Source organism: Meles meles, chromosome 6, assembly GCF_922984935.1.
Source record: "Meles meles chromosome 6, mMelMel3.1 paternal haplotype, whole genome shotgun sequence".
Taxonomy (NCBI): domain Eukaryota; kingdom Metazoa; phylum Chordata; class Mammalia; order Carnivora; family Mustelidae; genus Meles; species Meles meles.
The window spans coordinates 4,834,171-4,850,677 of record NC_060071.1 but is presented as its reverse complement, the minus strand read 5'-3'; the positions used below and the strand labels follow the sequence as shown (position 1 = coordinate 4,850,677).

At 54.0% G+C, this 16,507-nt stretch overlaps 1 protein-coding gene across 2 annotated transcripts in view; it reads left to right on the top strand.

Annotated features, from left to right (window-relative positions):
• The first annotated feature begins 10,154 nt into the window (after nt 1-10,154).
• The window catches only part of PDE8A (phosphodiesterase 8A), a 144,914-nt gene continuing 138,561 nt past the window's right edge, over nt 10,155-16,507 (top strand). For both annotated transcript variants that reach the window (XM_046008121.1, XM_046008120.1), the window contains exon 1: nt 10,155-10,788. In XM_046008121.1, coding sequence (XP_045864077.1) covers nt 10,600-10,788 — 189 coding nt within the window. In that variant the 5' untranslated portion in view covers nt 10,155-10,599. The remainder of the gene's footprint in view (nt 10,789-16,507) is intronic.

The following is a 16,507-nucleotide window of genomic DNA, read 5'->3' as shown; positions in this document are numbered from 1 at the left end:
TCCACCTGCTGTCCTCAGGTGCTGGCGGCTTCCCTGCATGCCCGCCAAGTGGCCGAAGCTGCTCCACGCACCCCGCCGCTCCAGAGGCCGAAGGAGGCTGGCCACCTCTCTGCGGGTCCTTTTCTGGGCCAGGGGAGCTTTCCCAGAAGCCCTAGCCCCCGACCCATGACCACCCCAGTAGCTGATTGACCCAGCTGTGGCTGGCGTCCAGACGAAACCAAACCCCTGGGTCGGAAGGGAGTTCCCCGGATTGGCTGAAACCCACCGCGCACCCCTGGGGCGGGGAAGGGTGGTGCGGCCTGTGAAGGGGAGAGGAGGGCAGTGCCTAGGAAACCAGCCACGGCCGCCTCAGCTTGCCTTCTCCTGTAGGTGGACCTGCGGGTGAGAGAGGTTTCCACGGGTCAAGCCACACAAAAATTGGTGGCAGTGAGGGGGCGAACGTGGTTCTGACTCTCAGACTCGCTGCTTCATGACACCTGTTGCTTCAGACCTGGATGATCTCCAGTCTGGAGCCAAAACTCTGGCTGCCTGGGCAGGCTTTTCCCTCTACCACACCTTACGTCTGTGGCGGGTCTGAAACAGGATTCTCGAGAGCTTATCTGCATCCCAGCAAAACCCTAAGGAGGGGCTGCTGTGGCTCTGAGCGCTCAAGGCAGACAGAAGCCAAGGTCAGATCCCACCGCTGCCTTCTCTGCTCTCCGTTGACCCCAGCGGGCCACCCTGCGGCAGGGGGCGGGTCCTAACCAGCGGAGGGCAGAGGCAGGTCCTAACAGCCCCTCCTGTCGGTGACTGTGTCAGTCAGTGGCCAGCCAGGCAGGTGGAAACCGCGGGGCATCGTTTAGGCAGAGCAGTTTTAAAGGAGGGGATTTGGGCCCAAAGGTGTTGGAAGGCCTGGAGGAACAAGAGCATGACAAAGTGTTTCCCGGGGACCAGGAAGCTGCCCCAGGAGCCCACACACCTCACTGCTGAGCTGCTGGAGCTGCTGTCCCCGTCCCCACCCCCATCCCCCGCCCTGCCACCAACAACCCGGCTGTGGCCACTGCCGCTCATGCTGCCGGAACCAGAGCGGCTCTGTCTTTCCTTCTGCCTTCTGATCGCCCCAGCACCTCCGCTGGCTGAACCCAGCTGGAAACCAGCTGCTCACAGTTGGGAGTGGGACAGAGGGAGCGGACCAAGGTCCCAACATCATATGTGGATCCACAGCATGGATTTCAGAGTCAGGGAGGTCTGGGTTTATGTCCTTTTTCTGTGACAGTAGGCAAGTCCCCTTCCCTGTGTGGGCTTGAGTTCACTCACTGGTAAAAGAGGACTGATAACACATATATCCCAGAGCACTGGTGTGAAGGCTTAAAGGAAATTATTATAAAAGAGCTTGAGCCTAGTGGTCAGAAGCCTAGAAGGGACTTGCTTTCTGAACATACCCTGCTTCTTCCTCTCCCTTCAGGGCCTTTGCATTCTGCACTTTGTCTTACCTCTGCCTGGAATGTTCCTTCCTCTACTTTTTATCTCATTACTTCTGACTCATCCTCCCAGTCCAGATAGGACACTTCGTTGCAGGACCCCAAAAACCGGACCCGAAGAAACTTAAGCAGAAAGCAGAAGTCTTTGGCTATCAAACCTGAGAAGTCCCAGCATAGTCCTAGCTTCAGGTATGGCTTGATCAAGGGCTCAACCAATAACACCAATACTCATGAACTCTGGCGTGGCTCATGTGCCAGTCCCTCAATCAATGTCTGTGGTCAGGGAAGTGGCACCTGCTAAATGTTTTACCCAAATAATCTGAGCTGATACTAGGCTGGGGCCGACCAGTTTCCCAGAGGAAATTTCAGTTTAGTTACAGGAAGGGAGAATGGGTTCCAGGCACAAGAAGCAGCTCTTCAGTCATGTTTCCGCTCAGGGAAAACGCCCCAGTGCTTACTCTCCTCTGTCCAAGATTAAGTCATCTCCCACCGTGATATACACTCCCAGCTCCTTGCACGTCACAGCACTCATGAGCGAGTGATTACACTCTTGTGGAGCCGAATGATGCCTCCCACCCGCCCCAGATTGCTAGCTCTGTGCGGCGGGGGCTCTTTTGTCGTCATCGTATCCTCGGTATCCAGCCCAGTGCCCACACATGCTGGCTGGGTGCTCCTTAGAGTCTCTGCACATGAAGGGATGAATCGAGAACCCCGGTTATCATGAGGCCTGGCCTGTTACCTTGACTTTTTCCAGCTGCACACAGCTATTTGCGCCAGAATATTCTCCCTTCAAAGTCTTCTCTCCCCTGCAAGCTGGCTCGGGGACACACAGGACGCCATTCTCTGGAGAAGAGAATGACAGTTTTCCCTTTGGGGGGCGGGGGGTTAGACCCACAGCTCCGGAGGGTGATTCAGGCCCGCAGAAGCGGCTTGAAGCAGGAGAGGAGGCAGGGGACAAGGAGGGTTACTTTGGATTAAAAGCTTCAAGAAGAGTGATTCATGATCATTGCGGCTGACATTTAAAAAGCCCCAAATACTTTTGGTAACCAGTGTGCCGCCTTGCATTTAGTCTCGCGTTTATCCCGGGAAGGGAGCAGCCCCCAGTTGCTCTGGGGAATATTGTATTTCACTTTCGGCTTCTTAAGCATCAGGGATGTTTGGCTCCTCAGTTTCCCGTATGTAACTGGTTATTAGCAGACTTTTATTTTCGCGGACGCTCTTGTACAGGAGGGACACGTTGGCCTTTGGTGTCCCGCAGGGCAGAATTTGAAACCTGGTTGTCCTGTGGGCTATCTGTGTGACCTGGGACAAGTTACTTAACCTCTCTGAGCCTCCGTTTCCTTTCCATGACGGGAGGATGATAAAGGCAACCTCGCAGGGCTTTGGGGAGGTTTAGATGGGGATGTTCCCATGTAGCGTGAGCTCAGGTTTAGCCTAAGCTGGGGCAGAATGGCGGAAGGAGAGAGAAGGAGCTCGTGTGCTATGTGAGGGAGGAGAAAGGGGGAAGGCCCAGGGCTCTGGTGTCTCTCTCCCTCCTGCCCAGGGTGGGCACGAGTCTGAATACCCGAGAGAAACACTGTGGACGGAAGTTGGAGGGTTCCTTGCCCAGATATAAACTTTGCAAGATGCAGGCTACAGACGGGGGCTTCGCAGCCTACAAGCCAATGTGGTTTGCCTGGGACTGGGGGTTTCCCTGGATGCAGGACGTTCAGTGTTAACACTGGGAGGGGCTTAGGTGAGCTGAGACCCTGTTGGTCACGCTGGAAGTGTGCCTTTCCCCGCTCACCCAGAGCCCTTCAGCACCCTGAGGACTCCGGGGCCTCAGCTTTCTGGCACCAGAGGTCAGTGCCAGGGCCCCAGAGACAGGGATAATGATGGGATGACCTCACCTTCAGGCCTCCCAGAGGTTCTCAGGATGGAGCTTTGGAGGAACCCGAAGGCCTACATAGGTAGAGCGGGAAAAGCCAGCAAAATGTGGCTTCTGACTACCGTGGTGGTCCAGGTGAGGTGCGGGGAAATTTGGTTCCATCCCTGGGCCAACCTAGTGTGATTTTTGTCACTGTGCTGTCTGACTGGTCCCTGAGAGCTCTGCTGCTTTGCTCCGAATCTGGCCACGTTAGAGAAATCATTTATCTTAGTATCTTTCGAGTGACTTTCTAAGTATCTTGGCCAGACGCTTCAGTACCTGCTATTCATGATCAGTGTTAGCTCTGGGCCTGGTGTCTGTACTCTAATTTCTAAGTCACGTCTCACTGCCCTTCCCGCAACATCTAGACAGCGCCGGCTAACAGCAGCCATTGCTCGCCGCCCTTTGTTCCCCGGTTCCGTGAGTTATGCTCATGGCAAGACTTCTTGGTCTCAGGACACTAAGAAGCAGACCCACTAAGACCCAGCCCCGGGAAATGCTTTAGGGCTTCCCTATTAAGTATCCTGAAAGCTCTTGGCTGGAAATAAATACACTTTATTAAAGTAACATCTTTCCATTTTTAAAAAACATTTTTTTTTCTTTTTTACAGATTGAGAGAGAGAGAGAGAGAGAGAGATTACAAGTAGGCAGAGCAGCAGCCAGAGAGGGGAGGAAGCAGGCTCCCTGCCAAGCAGAGAGCCCGATACGGGGCTCGATCCCAGGACCCTGAGATCATGACCTGAGCTGAAGGCAGAGGCTTAACCCACTGAGCCACCCAGGCGCCCCACATCTTTCCATTTTTAAAAAAAGAGTCTTTATAAAGGCTGGGCTTTGGGTTTTATTAAGGACCTCCATCAGCCCTGCTTCTAAAACACGTCGGCGTCTTTATGTTCAGAAGGGGGGCGGGGTAGAGGAGCAGGAGGGATATAGCAGTAACCACTGTATGGGGCTCTTATGGGGAATAAGTGAACTCATGAGGCGCATAGCAGAGAACCTAACACGGTCAGGCTGGCAGGTGTCACGGCTGTCACGGGTCCCATCTCAGGGATGTCTTGACACTAGGCCAGGAGAGCCTGTAGCCGGCTCCTCCCCTCCTCCTCCCCTCAGGGAGGGGTGACCCACAGTGATCTCAGCCCCAGAAGCCAAATGCTTTTTTAAGTAGATTTTGGCCGAGAGCCTCAGGCTGGCGGTTGGAAGGCTGGATAAGTTGGGGTGAGCAGCTCCTACCCCCTCCCCCAGGGAAAGACCCAGAGCTGGAGGACCTTGGGGCTGCTCTGCTGAGTGACCTCAGCCATCACCTCACCCTCCACTGGCCCACTTCCTGAGGAGATGGTCTCTGAGGTCTGTCCCACCCACAGAGGTGGCAGAGGGAGGCCCAGGCCTGAGCCAGGAGGTGGCAGGGAAGGCGGTGCCCACTGGGCTCAGAGCCGTGGCAGGCGAGGTCTGACAGTCCAACCTAACGACATGGGCTGCAGGAGCAGAGCCCGTGAATGTCCCCTGGGGCACCAGATTCTTCCACAGACTCCCCCATGCTTCCCTCCCCTGCACACACCTGAGAAGTACAGTTAAAAAAAGAAAAGGATTGATTTATTTGAGAGAGAGAGCAAGCACAAGCAGGGGAAGGGCAAAGGGAAAGAGAGAAGCAGACTCTCTGCTGAGCAGGGAGCCTGACGCAGGGCTCGCTCTCAAGACCCTGAGATCACAACGTGACTGAAACCAAGAGTTGGATGCTTAACTTACTGAGCCGCCCAGGCAGCCCAAAAGCGCACTTTTTAGAAGTGAGCTTTTGGGCGGCCATGGGACCCAGTGCAAAGTGAAAATGTGGGGCTCTTTGCTCAACAGTTATTAAGATGGTGACAGCTGAGCATTAAACCAAGAGTGAGGGGGCCTTTCTAAGCACGGGGCCCTGGAAGTGGGGATGGACCCTTGGGACACTCCGTATTAGGAACTTAGGGCAAGGAACTTTCATGGTGCTGTGGACACCAACAGGGTAGTTACGAGGCCGTGAAAATGGAAGCCAGGGTTCGTGAGCCATGGCTCCAGCATCATAGCAAACATTGTCTGGAAGGTCAAGGTATCAGGATCGAGAGCCGGTCCTCGTGGCATCTGGGTCTGTGGTATCTGTGTCTCTGACGCTGAGCTCCCCTTGCCCTTCCTGTCTTTTGAGGAAATTGACCAATAAGTACCTTCTTTTGTTAAGCTAGGTGGAGTTGGGTTTCTGATATTTACAATCAGATTTGGCAGTGTTAAAATTCTGGACTTTATCCAGTCGGTGGGAAAGGATCTGACCCTCTTGCCTAGTGGGAAAGGACGGGCGGAGCCAAGGGACAGGGCACGAGGGGCACGTGGGTACTGGGGACGGAGCCCTTTGTTGGAAACCAAGAAGCCCGAGATTCCAGGTCATTTTGAGGAAGGGAGTCAACATTGGGTTGTTAATCCCAGACTCTGGGTGAACTACAAGTACGAAGGTCTGGAGCCAAATAGGAGAGAAATGCAGGTGCACACCTGATTTCTGGAAGTAGAGAACGGTGTCCTAGGGGCTTAGCCCTCCACTACTCTGGCCTCTAGGGGGCGCTCCTCCCTCCTAACAGTTCTGGCCCAAGAGTTTCTCCCTTATCTGAGAAAGGCGGGAACAATCAAATATACTTTACTGAAGGTGTGGGAGTACGAAGAGAAAGGTAAGGAGGCCTGTGAGTCTGGAGAAGATGTCCAGGAGAGGCCTTACCTCTGGGGCTGGCTGGGTTTCCCCCTTATCCAGCGGCACAGGGGGTATCCAGGGAGTTCTTCTTCTCAGTCCTTCGTCCCTGGCTGGGCTGTTCCTATGTTTTTCTTTTCCTTTATTTCTTTTTCTTTTCTTTCTTAAAGATTTTATTTATTTATTTGAGAGAGAGAGAGAGCACAAGAATGAGCATGAGCCGGGAGAGTGGGAGAGGGAGAAGCAGACTCCCCGCTGAGCAAGGAGCCCCACACGGAGCTGGATCCCAGGACCCTGAGACCACGAGCCGAAGGCAGATGTGTAATTGACTGAGCCGCCCAGGCGCCCCTCTTTATCTTTTCATCCCTTCTGGAGCTGGCGCAGTGTGGGGCAGAGCTTTTGACCAAGCAATTCAACTTGATGGAGTCCATTCTACAGAAAAAAATATATTCAAGGACATTCAGTGCAGCTCTGTTTGTGACAGCTGCGAGTCACAACACAACAGCTCTGCGTGTGTGTGCGTGTGTGCGTGTGTGTGTAATATATTACATTTAACATAAGAACAGGTCGGGAAGCATGTGGTCCAAACTGTTAGCAATAGGGAAGCAATGAGGGAGGCGGCGCGGAAGGAAGACTTTCCTTTGGCTCTGAACACTTTATATACTCCTGCTTCATTTGATTTTTTAAAACTATTTTCCCAGCATGCATTCATGTGTAAATTATAGAATGTGTAATTTTAAAATGACATTTTAAAAAAGTCACATGATACAAAGTTTTGAAAGAGAAATGATCATGATGAAGTCTGATGCACAGATTGGTAGGGGTGTCAATCCTCATGGTGATTTCATGAGCTCCAGAGCTTTCCAGCAGGCTGCGGCAGGCCTGGAGGAAAGTGGTGCTGAATGGCCCTGGGAGAAGGTGGGGAGCTACGGAAGGCACCTGGGCTGGGCTCCGTAGTAGTAGTCATTCTGGCCACTTGACTTCGGTTAGTGTCTTTCATCCCGGTGACACAGATATCACGAATACTGCATTCACAAGGAAGGAAAGCAGCTCTGAAAGGTGACATCGGCCAGTGCTGGGATTCAGACCCCAGGGCGCAGGAGCTCTTCCATTTGCTTTCAGTGGGAAAGGCAAGGGGAAGTGTAGGGAACTGGGCGTCCGGCGGCACAATCTTTGAAGGGCTCACCCCTGGGTGCAAAAGGCAGTAAAACCAGGAGGGAGACCTCACTTAGGAAGGATCAGCTTTAGTGGAAGAGGTGAGGTGACCGAGTAGATTCTGGTGTTAGAGACACAAAGCTGGGTAGGAACCCACGCCCTCCTGTCTCTAATGGACAGCCTGCGGGGAAGGGGGGCTGTGAGCACCACGAGGTCTCCTGGGAATGACTGTGGTAGAGGGAGAGGCTGGGGCCAGGCACCTACCCCTTGGTTTGTCTTCTTTCCCAGCCCCACTGACCTTATGCTGACCCTGGAAATAACTGAAGCAGACATTTAGCTACAACGCTGAGCCTTGTGGGGGTCCAGCCGCTCCGCCTGGGGTTGGGGCGGGGCACGCTGGGTGGAGTGGATTGGGCATGGCGGGAGTCCGTCTCCTCCAGCAGGATGCGGATTGTAAATGAGCTCCTTGGATACCTCCCAGTGCGGGATTCTTTGTAGGGGTCTGGGAGGTCTGGGTGAACCGGTGGGTGGCACATGCTACTTTTGTCAATGTGCCCCTTTTCTGTCCCCTGTCACGGAGGCCTGAGGGCATGGGTTTCATAGGGTGAAGAGTTCAGGGACCTCAGGGTTATGGCTGGGGGATGTAGGGGCAGGGTGGAATTGATGTTAGGGGCTTGAAGCTGAGGGGGGCAGGCTGTGACTTCCTGGAGCCTCTCGGGCTGAGATCCTGGGTGTGGAAAAAAGTGAGTGGGGTTTGCTCTCTGTAACCCCAGAAGAAGGCAGATGACTCCTTTCCTGTCTGCTCCTGCATCTTTTTTAGCTTTCAAGTCTCTAAGTCTAGGGTTCCCAAATTGCAGAGCTGGGAGTCAGTGAACGCTGCTCCCCAGCAGGTCTCTGGGAACAGAGAGGGTAAATGACCAGCTTGCTAAGGCACAGGCAGCCAGGGGAGGCAGCAGGGTGGGGGCAGGACAAAGCAACCCCACCCCCCTAATTAGCTCAGGGCTCAAGGATTTCCAAGGAAAGGCCAGGACACTGAGGTGCTGCCTGCGAAGGGAGGGACCAGTGAGAGTTGGAACAGCCTGGAACTGGAGAGGGCAAGGTCAATGCCCAGAGTCATCAAGGCCTGACTTCTTGGCCGGGCGGGGAGGACAGAGGACACGCGATAGACTTTCATGCACTCTGGTGGTTCAAAGCGTTTTCTTCATGAATAAGTCTTTATTTAAAAGGGTCCAGATTCTGCCCTGAAAATTTCCTTCTAAAATCTGCAGAACAAAGGCAGTAAACACTCCACAATTTAGGTGGAATAACGGGTGATTATACGAATCTTTTCCTGTGTCTTTCAAGACATCATCATTGAGCCGGTGGTACTTTTATAAGGTAGGGAGGCGTAAATGTAATTACTGCTTAACGTGCTTAAACTTGATAATGGAGTCACGTGCCAGTGGCTTGGGCCAGCTCGGCTAGTAAAGAGGGCGAATAACACCCAGGCGCTCTCGGGTTACCCTGCCTTTCCGCTCCCCGCTGTCCGGAAACCGCCCGGTGGGCACCTCGGGCCCGGAAGATTGCGGCTGGAGCGGCGCCGAGGCTGCTTCCCGGCGCTCTGGCCGCACAGGCGAGCCGGCCCCTGAGCCGGCCCCTGAGCCGGTGCCGCAGTCCCAGCGCCTGGGCGGGGACTCCAGTCCGATTTCGCCTCCGGGCCTTCACAGTCGCCCGTCCGAGGCGCGAGCCGCGGCAACTCAGGGTCGCTGAAGGGCCGTGTTAGGAAAGGTGTGGACGGCCGGAGAGGAAAGGAGGGGTCGGCCTCGCCGGGGTCTCCCCGGACCGGGAGTCGCAAGAAGGGCGGGAGTGCGGGCAGGCCCGATGTGGGCCGCCTGGGGGGTATGCGGTGGACACGCAGGGACGTCGTCCTCCATCTGACTGGGGCTGGAGCCCAGGCACAGAGAGGCTGCGTGACTCGTCCAAGGTCGCACAGCGAGCTGCTGGTGTGTGTGTGGGGGGTGCGGTTCTGACCGCGTCTAGCAGCCTCCCAGGCCCCACTTCGCAGGCGGACGCCGCGCTGTGGCCGCCGGCAAGGAGCCTCTGGGGCCCCGGGCTCCAGGTGAGAGGAGGGCAGCGCCCCCGCCTGTCTCGGGACAGGGCCCTTCCGCGCTGCCGCCGCCGGGTCCCCCGGGCAGCCTGGCGTTGGCGTTCCAGGTCGTGGCGCGCGAGGGAGCGCACGGGGCACTGCGGCCCGGTTGGTAACGCCCGGAGCCCACCCGCCCGGGACCCGGAGCGCAGGGACCCTCCTTGCCCTGCGGCCAGCACCCCAAACGGAGGTCCGCCGGCCTCGCTCATGAATGAGAAGCTCAGCGAGAGTAACCCGACCCAAGTCACGCAGCTGCTAAACTACGGACCCGGGATTCGAACCCAGCGGTCCGGATTTTTGCGGCCGCCGGCCCGAGGCGGCTGTGTGTCCCTGGGCTAGTCCGTTCCCTCCTCCCCGCCGCGGGGCTGCGCGCCCCCTCCCGTCGTGGCCGCGCATGCCCAGTGTTCCGCGGCGCCGGGAGGTGGCGGCGGGCGCCCCAGCTGCTTTGCATTGACGCCAGCACCCGCTGGAGGTCACCGCTGGGGGCTGGGCGCGGCGTGCTGCCGGCAAGACCCGGCCCGGAGCGCGGAGCCGGAGCCGCGCCGCCGGCAGCTCCCCGGAGAGCGCAGCCGCCTCTGCGCTTCTCGACGGCGCGGCCCTAGACCCGGCCTAAGCCGGCGGCTTCGTCCCCACCCGGCGGGCTGTGGCCTCGCAGCCCCAACGGGCGCCCTTCGACCCCCCACCCCTCAACGGCAGGAGCGTCTAGGCCGGCCTTCCCCGCCGCCGGCGCTCGGGCCAGGGGCGTTTCTTCGCGGGGCGGCGGCCCAGCAGGCGGAGCGGCGCCGGCTGCGGGCCCGGGGAGGCGGCGGCGGGCGCGGCGGGGAGCGCACCTCCCCCGGGGGTCGCGCCGCCCCGCGGCCAGGGCGGCGTCGCTCGCGCGGCGCGGACTTGCCCGCGCCCGGGTGGGGAGAGCGCAAATCTCCTCCCCCGAAATTCCCCGGAAGCGCGGCGCGGCCAGGCGAGCGCGGCGATGTGAGGGAGGCGGCCGGCGGCTCCCGCCTCAGGAAGGGCATGTTCGGAGGGGCGGCCGCGGCGCGCTGCCCGCCCCAGCGCCCCCTCCCCAGCGCCGCCGCCGCCGCGCCCGCACGGCGATAAAAGGGGCGGCCGCACTTCCTGACGCGAGACCCGCGCTCGCCGCCGCCGCCCGCCCGCTCAGGCGGCGATGACACGGCGCCCGCGGCGGCCCCGAGGCGCCGGGCGGGCCGTTTGCTGACCGGATCGCGGCTGCCCGCCAGCGTGTCCGCGCGCCGCCGCCAGCATGGGCTGCGCCCCGAGCATCCACATTTCCGAGGGCCGGGCGGTGTACCACGGCGGCAAGGAGGCCGAGGACGCGCCGGGAGCCGCCGCGCCGCCGCCGCCGCCCGCCGGCCCGAAGACCACCGCCTCGCCCGCGGCCCGCGGCGCCGGCCTCGCGGAGCCCGAGCCTCGCGACGGCAGCGGCAGGAAGGTAAAGGGGCGCCGGGCGGGCGGCCGGGGCTCGGGGGCTTGCGGTCCGCGGCGAAACTCGGGCCGGGCCGGGCGGGGCTCCCTCGCGGGCGGCGCTGCCCTCTCGCCGGGCTTCGGGTGGCTCTGACGGGGCGCCGGCGCCCGCCTGCCGGGACAGCGGCCCGAGGGAAGCCCGAGCCGCGCGTCCTCCGACCCTCGTCGGTGGGACTGCGAGCGGGACGCCCTGCTAGCCGCGGCGTCGGTTCCCGGGACCCATCCGACGGGGCCCGCGGCGCACTTGCCCGGGGGCGCTCGAGTCATTTCCCTCCCGCAAGAGCGGGGAACCCCCAGGATACTGTGGCGCGCCCCCGAAACGTTAGATCCGCGTGAACTTTGTTCTTTGGGTTCTCGTGATGGAAAGGGAAGGGCGGCCAGCCCGGGGAAGCCGCGGCGCTGGATCCTGCCACCCTGTTTTGTTCTCCCTCTGTCGGCTTTGCACGCGCATGCGGTCGCCGTTCCCCAGTTTCTCTGGGACTATTAAGACGTAATCTGAAGCCCCATCAGCTCTGCTCCATTGCACTTGGATTTGAGGTTCACGGTTATTGCCATACGTGTTGTACTGAAAGCGTATGTAATGAGAAAAGACCATCAGAACCGCGATTTTTGAAGCATTCAGCAGAACAAAGTTAATTTTTTATTAAGTAGTTTGACCGGGAGGTTTTGTGGCTGCTTTTCACAGTTGGGTGTCTTCTCCAGCGCGCATCGCCTTGGCGTACGTTTTGTGAAAGTTTCCGAGCTTAAGCTTCGTTAAGATTTCCTAAAGGGAAGATAATGGGGGGGGGGGGGGAGAGTAAAAGGGAAAAGGTGTTCATTCAGGCACACAGCAACAGCTTTCCAGTTCTCTGATTTGAAATTGTAGAGCTGGATTTCATGCGTTTATGTTTTATTAAACTAGAAAAAAAATTCTGGTGTGCATGGCCTCGGATTGTTGATCATCCCTCTCGTTGTGCTGCTTTTTTAAAAAGTCATTTGTAAAATTGTTTGGATTTTCTGGTTTACTGGGGTTTGCTAGACCTCCCAAGTTTGATACCGTTTGCTCACGTTCTGTGTTAAATTTCTAGCAGTCATCCATGACGCCTTTTCTTTAGGAAAGTGAAAAAGACTGTAACCTAGATGAAGTGAATCTGACTTTGTTGTGACGATCAGAAGTTGGATTCCTTCTACGGATTCTTGAAGAAACCTGTGATGGTTTTAGACTGTGAGCCCCAGCTGTTCCTAATGTCAGTGTAGTCCTTAGACCTTAAGCCTACCCAATTGGCTTTAAAAAAGCATCCCACGGTGAAGTTGAATATGAAAGTGTTAACAGCTTTCAGGTTTTTGACCGGCCTCTAATATTGGTTCTCTCTCATTAACTAATAATGAACTTTAAGGTCACCAAATTAGCCGTATTAGAAAGAGGCCCTGTGTCTTGCCTTTTTGTGGTGGTGTCCGTGCCCTGAAATTCACCTCTGTCTTATAAGCGTCTCTGGTGCAGCAGCTTGTTCCTCTGCTATCCACGGTGTTTGTAGAGCCCCTGAGTTTTAAAGAGTCTTACATATTCTGTCCCATTGTCAGCCCATTGTCTTGAGTTGGGGCACGGAAAAAGACATTCATTATTTACAGTCTTTACATGTTGATACCGGATCTCAGTTACAGATACTTATATGTGGGTATCTCCGGTAATAGGGCAGAGGTAAATATCAGCATTTTTAAAGCTGTTCTTTCCTTAAGGGAAGGAATCATTTCTTTTCATTTTTCATTTTTTTAGCTTTTTTATTTTTTAAAGATTTGATTATTTGAGAGAGAGAGAGAAAGAGAAAAGAGGGAAGGGTGACGGGTAGAGGGAGAAGCAGACCCCCTGCCAAGCAGGGAGCCCCATGTAGGACTCAATCCTGGGACCTCAGGATCATAACCTGAGCTGAAAGCAGGTGCTGGACCATCTGAGCCACCCAGGCACCTTTTTCTTCTTCTTTTTAAAAATATTTTATTTTTAAGTAATCTGTACACCCAGTGTGGGGGCTCCAGCTTAAAATCTCCAGATCAAGAGCTGCATGCTCCATCAACTGAGCCAGCCAGGCACCCTAAGGGAATGGATCTTTTAAAATTATCAAATACATTTCAGAAATCTAAAAATACATGTTTAGAGAAGATAAACGTCCAGCGATTTAGCAAAATCAAATTGTTATATAATTAATTTGAATTCTGATATACCAAGAATTGAATTGTATTCAGTTCAAGTATTGGATACTAATATACCAAGATCCAGTTTTAGTTTATTAAAAATTATTTCTTCTTGGGGTGCCTGGGTGGCTCAGTCAGTTAAGCATCTGCCTTTGGCTTAGGTCATGATCCTAGAGTCCTGGGATCGAGCCCCACATGGGGCTCCCTGCTCAGCAGGGAGCCTGCTTCTCCCTCTGCTCCTGCCCTTCTCAAATAAATGTTTAAAAATTTTTTTCTTAAAAATACAGTAAATCAGCATATCACTCAATGGATTTCAAAAAGAAATTCATTGGGGAAGTTTTTGTATTTTGATAGTACATATAGAAAACACTAGTTCATCAAAATGCTTGGGAGATTGATAATTGCATTTTCAGATTAATTAGTGTTTCCCCCTACACTGCAGTGTATCCCATGTGTGTTCTTTGAAGCAACTGTTGACTGTTATTAAGCATTAAATGAAAAAAGGAGCCAGGTCAAAATAAGTTTGGGAAATACTGGCTCAGACTAAGTTTGGCAGATTTCTTTTATGCAGGATTTGTCAGAAAACTTAATTTCCTAAAATACACTGTGACTCTCCAAGTGGTGTTTAGAGAGTACAACATTTCCCAGACTTGTTCGATTATGGAGCCTTTTTATAGAGTTATATCTTAGGCCACATGTTAGGACATGATTCCTAACATGAGATACCAATATTCAAAGTACAAGAAATATACTTAACAGTAGAACACAATAAACATAATTTGCTTCTTAATGATTCCAAAGGTATTTCAGGATCTTGTAATACATTAGGCTGGGTCATCATATATGAACTCACTTGAGTGTTTCTAAAAGTGTTCTGTTTATTCATTTCAGGAGTTATAGTCTGTGTGCTTACAGATAATGAATGCTGTGTTCAGTTTGAACACTTAGAGTTTTGTTTTTAATCAGCTTGAGCTTTAACTGTAACATTTCAATATTTTCTTGTCAGTCTGGATTTACTGGGTTTTCTCTTTCCTTAACTTGGACTTGAGTTGCCCTTGAAAGATTTGAGTGTGGAGGCAGGAGTGTCAGAGGAGAGCCCGTTGGCCCCCCTCCTTTGTCTATGCACCTAGTGCATTGCTGTGACCCCCCCATTTGTCATTTAATAGCTCTGTGAGGCTGTACTCAAGTCTGTTTCGTTCACTGCTGCATCCCCCCCCCCCCCCCACACACACACATAGTGGGCCTTCCACAGACATCTGTCGAATTAGAGAATTGTGTGAGCCAGGCTGGAGAAGTGGAAAATCCACCCAGCCCATAGAAAGGAAGTAGAAACCAGTTTTACCTGGAGTGGAGGCTGGAGGGTTAGATCTGGTTTTGTGGAAATCTCTGGTTATTGGCCTTTCAGAGCGTTTATACTAGGGAATAAGACTTCTAGCCTGGTGAGCAGAGTAGATTTCCCTCCAAAGACTGAAGGATTAATTAGTGCAGCTGGACGGGCAGTGCATAACAGGTGACAGGTGACAGCGGGCCACACTCTGACCTCTCACTGAGGGCTCCCGCCTGAGCGCTCAGAATCCACTCATGCCCACTCCATCCTGTCGCTAGCCTTTGCTTCTGCCATTCTCTTCTCCCAATTTTCTCTTATTTTTTACTGCCTTCTTTTTCTTCCCTTCCTCCTCAAAACTGGCCGAACTAACCAGCTTGATGTCCCCCAAAGTTTAGTGGTTTCTTGGTGTTTCTTAGCTGTGGAATAACATTTCTTGTTGCTTTTAATGTACAGAGTGGGCCAATCAAATTTTTATATTTCCCTTAACTAAAGCAAATTTTTCTCTGACCTGTCTGATCCTCCCCCCCCTCCCCCCAGCTAGGGGTCATTGACTCTGGGTAGATTATGGAATTATTGAAAGTTTCCTTCTGAAAGTGTAGTTTACAAAATGAGACCTTTCTGTTCCTGAAATACGTGACTATAATTTACCTCTGTAGATACTGCTTTTTCATTTTCTTGAATTCTTCTTATATATAAAAAAATACTTTGCATTTATATTCTGTATCATTTTAGTGCTTAATATCATTACCATCTTAACATGAAGTGTGGTTCTTCAGAGAGATGTTTTGAGTATCACAACTCTATCAGCACAGACCTGCGCTGGGCTAGCCCAGACCCTCCTTGCTGAAATGAGGGTGAGGCCTGTGGTCCCTTCTGACACAAATGTTTCCGTGAAATGGCTTATGACACTGGTTTTTTTTCACTTTCTACAGCTTGCTCATTTGGGATGGGCTCTTTAATAGGGGAAGTTTCATGATGTGAGTCTACAGGGTGAGGCAGATGTCTCGGAATAACCTAAAATGCCTTAAAGCACAGAACTTTTTAAAAATTAAAATTAAAAATCAAAGAAGAGAGGGCGAAGTTGCTTAGAGCGTGAGTAATCCCTTGGTCTTGTCCAAGGTCAGTGGCTTCAGCCTGGTTTCTCAGCACAGAGAGGTTCCTGGAGTGCAGACTATCCGTATTCATCATAGCCACCATTTCTGGGATGCTTTTGATGTTGCGGGCACCGTGCCCGAATGTCTTACAGATGTTATCTCATCAAGTCCTTACAACCCTGTGAGATGACTGGTGTCATTTCCATTTTGCAGATAAGGCACCGCAGGTTAGAAGCTCACCCACGCTCACACCGCTAAGCCGTATTCAAACCCATTGCTCCTGGGCTGTTGTCTGTTAACTCCCTGTCTCCACTACATTTCCCATCCTCTGGCCGGCCGCTACGTTGCAGCTGCCGCAGGTGCACCTGGCTTTTGAGCAGGCATCCTGAGCCCACCTTGTCAGGACTTTGTTAAGTCATGGCTTGCTGGGGGAGTTGGTTCCAGCCCTGCTGGAGCTTCCCGCATTTGGAGAGTTGCAGCCATCTTTGGCCCTGCCCTCGTGACCTGAAGTCAGGCATCTGTGAGGCCCTCTCATTTGTTCTCTTTGCTCTCCAACACGAGTTGGCAGACCTCCCTCAGGAGTCCTTTTCGCTCTCCCTTCCTCCTGCCCAGGCTTCAGGTAGCCTTCCTTGGCCAGAAGGCCCCTTGGGGCTAGTTCTTCCCATCAGCCTTTGCCCAGAGCATGACACCCCGTACCCCAGCTCTGCATGCGTGCCTCTTCAAGGCCCAGCCCGTCTGTCTTGAGCCCCTGGTTGTACTTGCTCTCTCTTTTCCCTGCTCTTAGGATCTTCCCCTGTAGCCCTTGCAGGCCTAGGAGATCTGACGGGAGCCTCTTGTGGGATTAGAGGCCTCTTGAGGGCAAGGACTATGTCCTAGATTCCTTACAGTTCCCAAAGCGGTGAGCACACTCCGTGAATGCCTGCAGAGAGACACCAGTCTCCAAGGCAGGGTGGGTTTTTATTCCTCTTCCGTGGGGCTCGCTCACTTGTTAAAATTTCACAGTTGGGGTGTGCTGTGTGTGCCTTCGCGAAAGCCAAAGTCCCTGGAGCCAGTGATGACTGTGTGGGGTGATTGCTAAAGCCTTTGCCTTCAATCTGGCC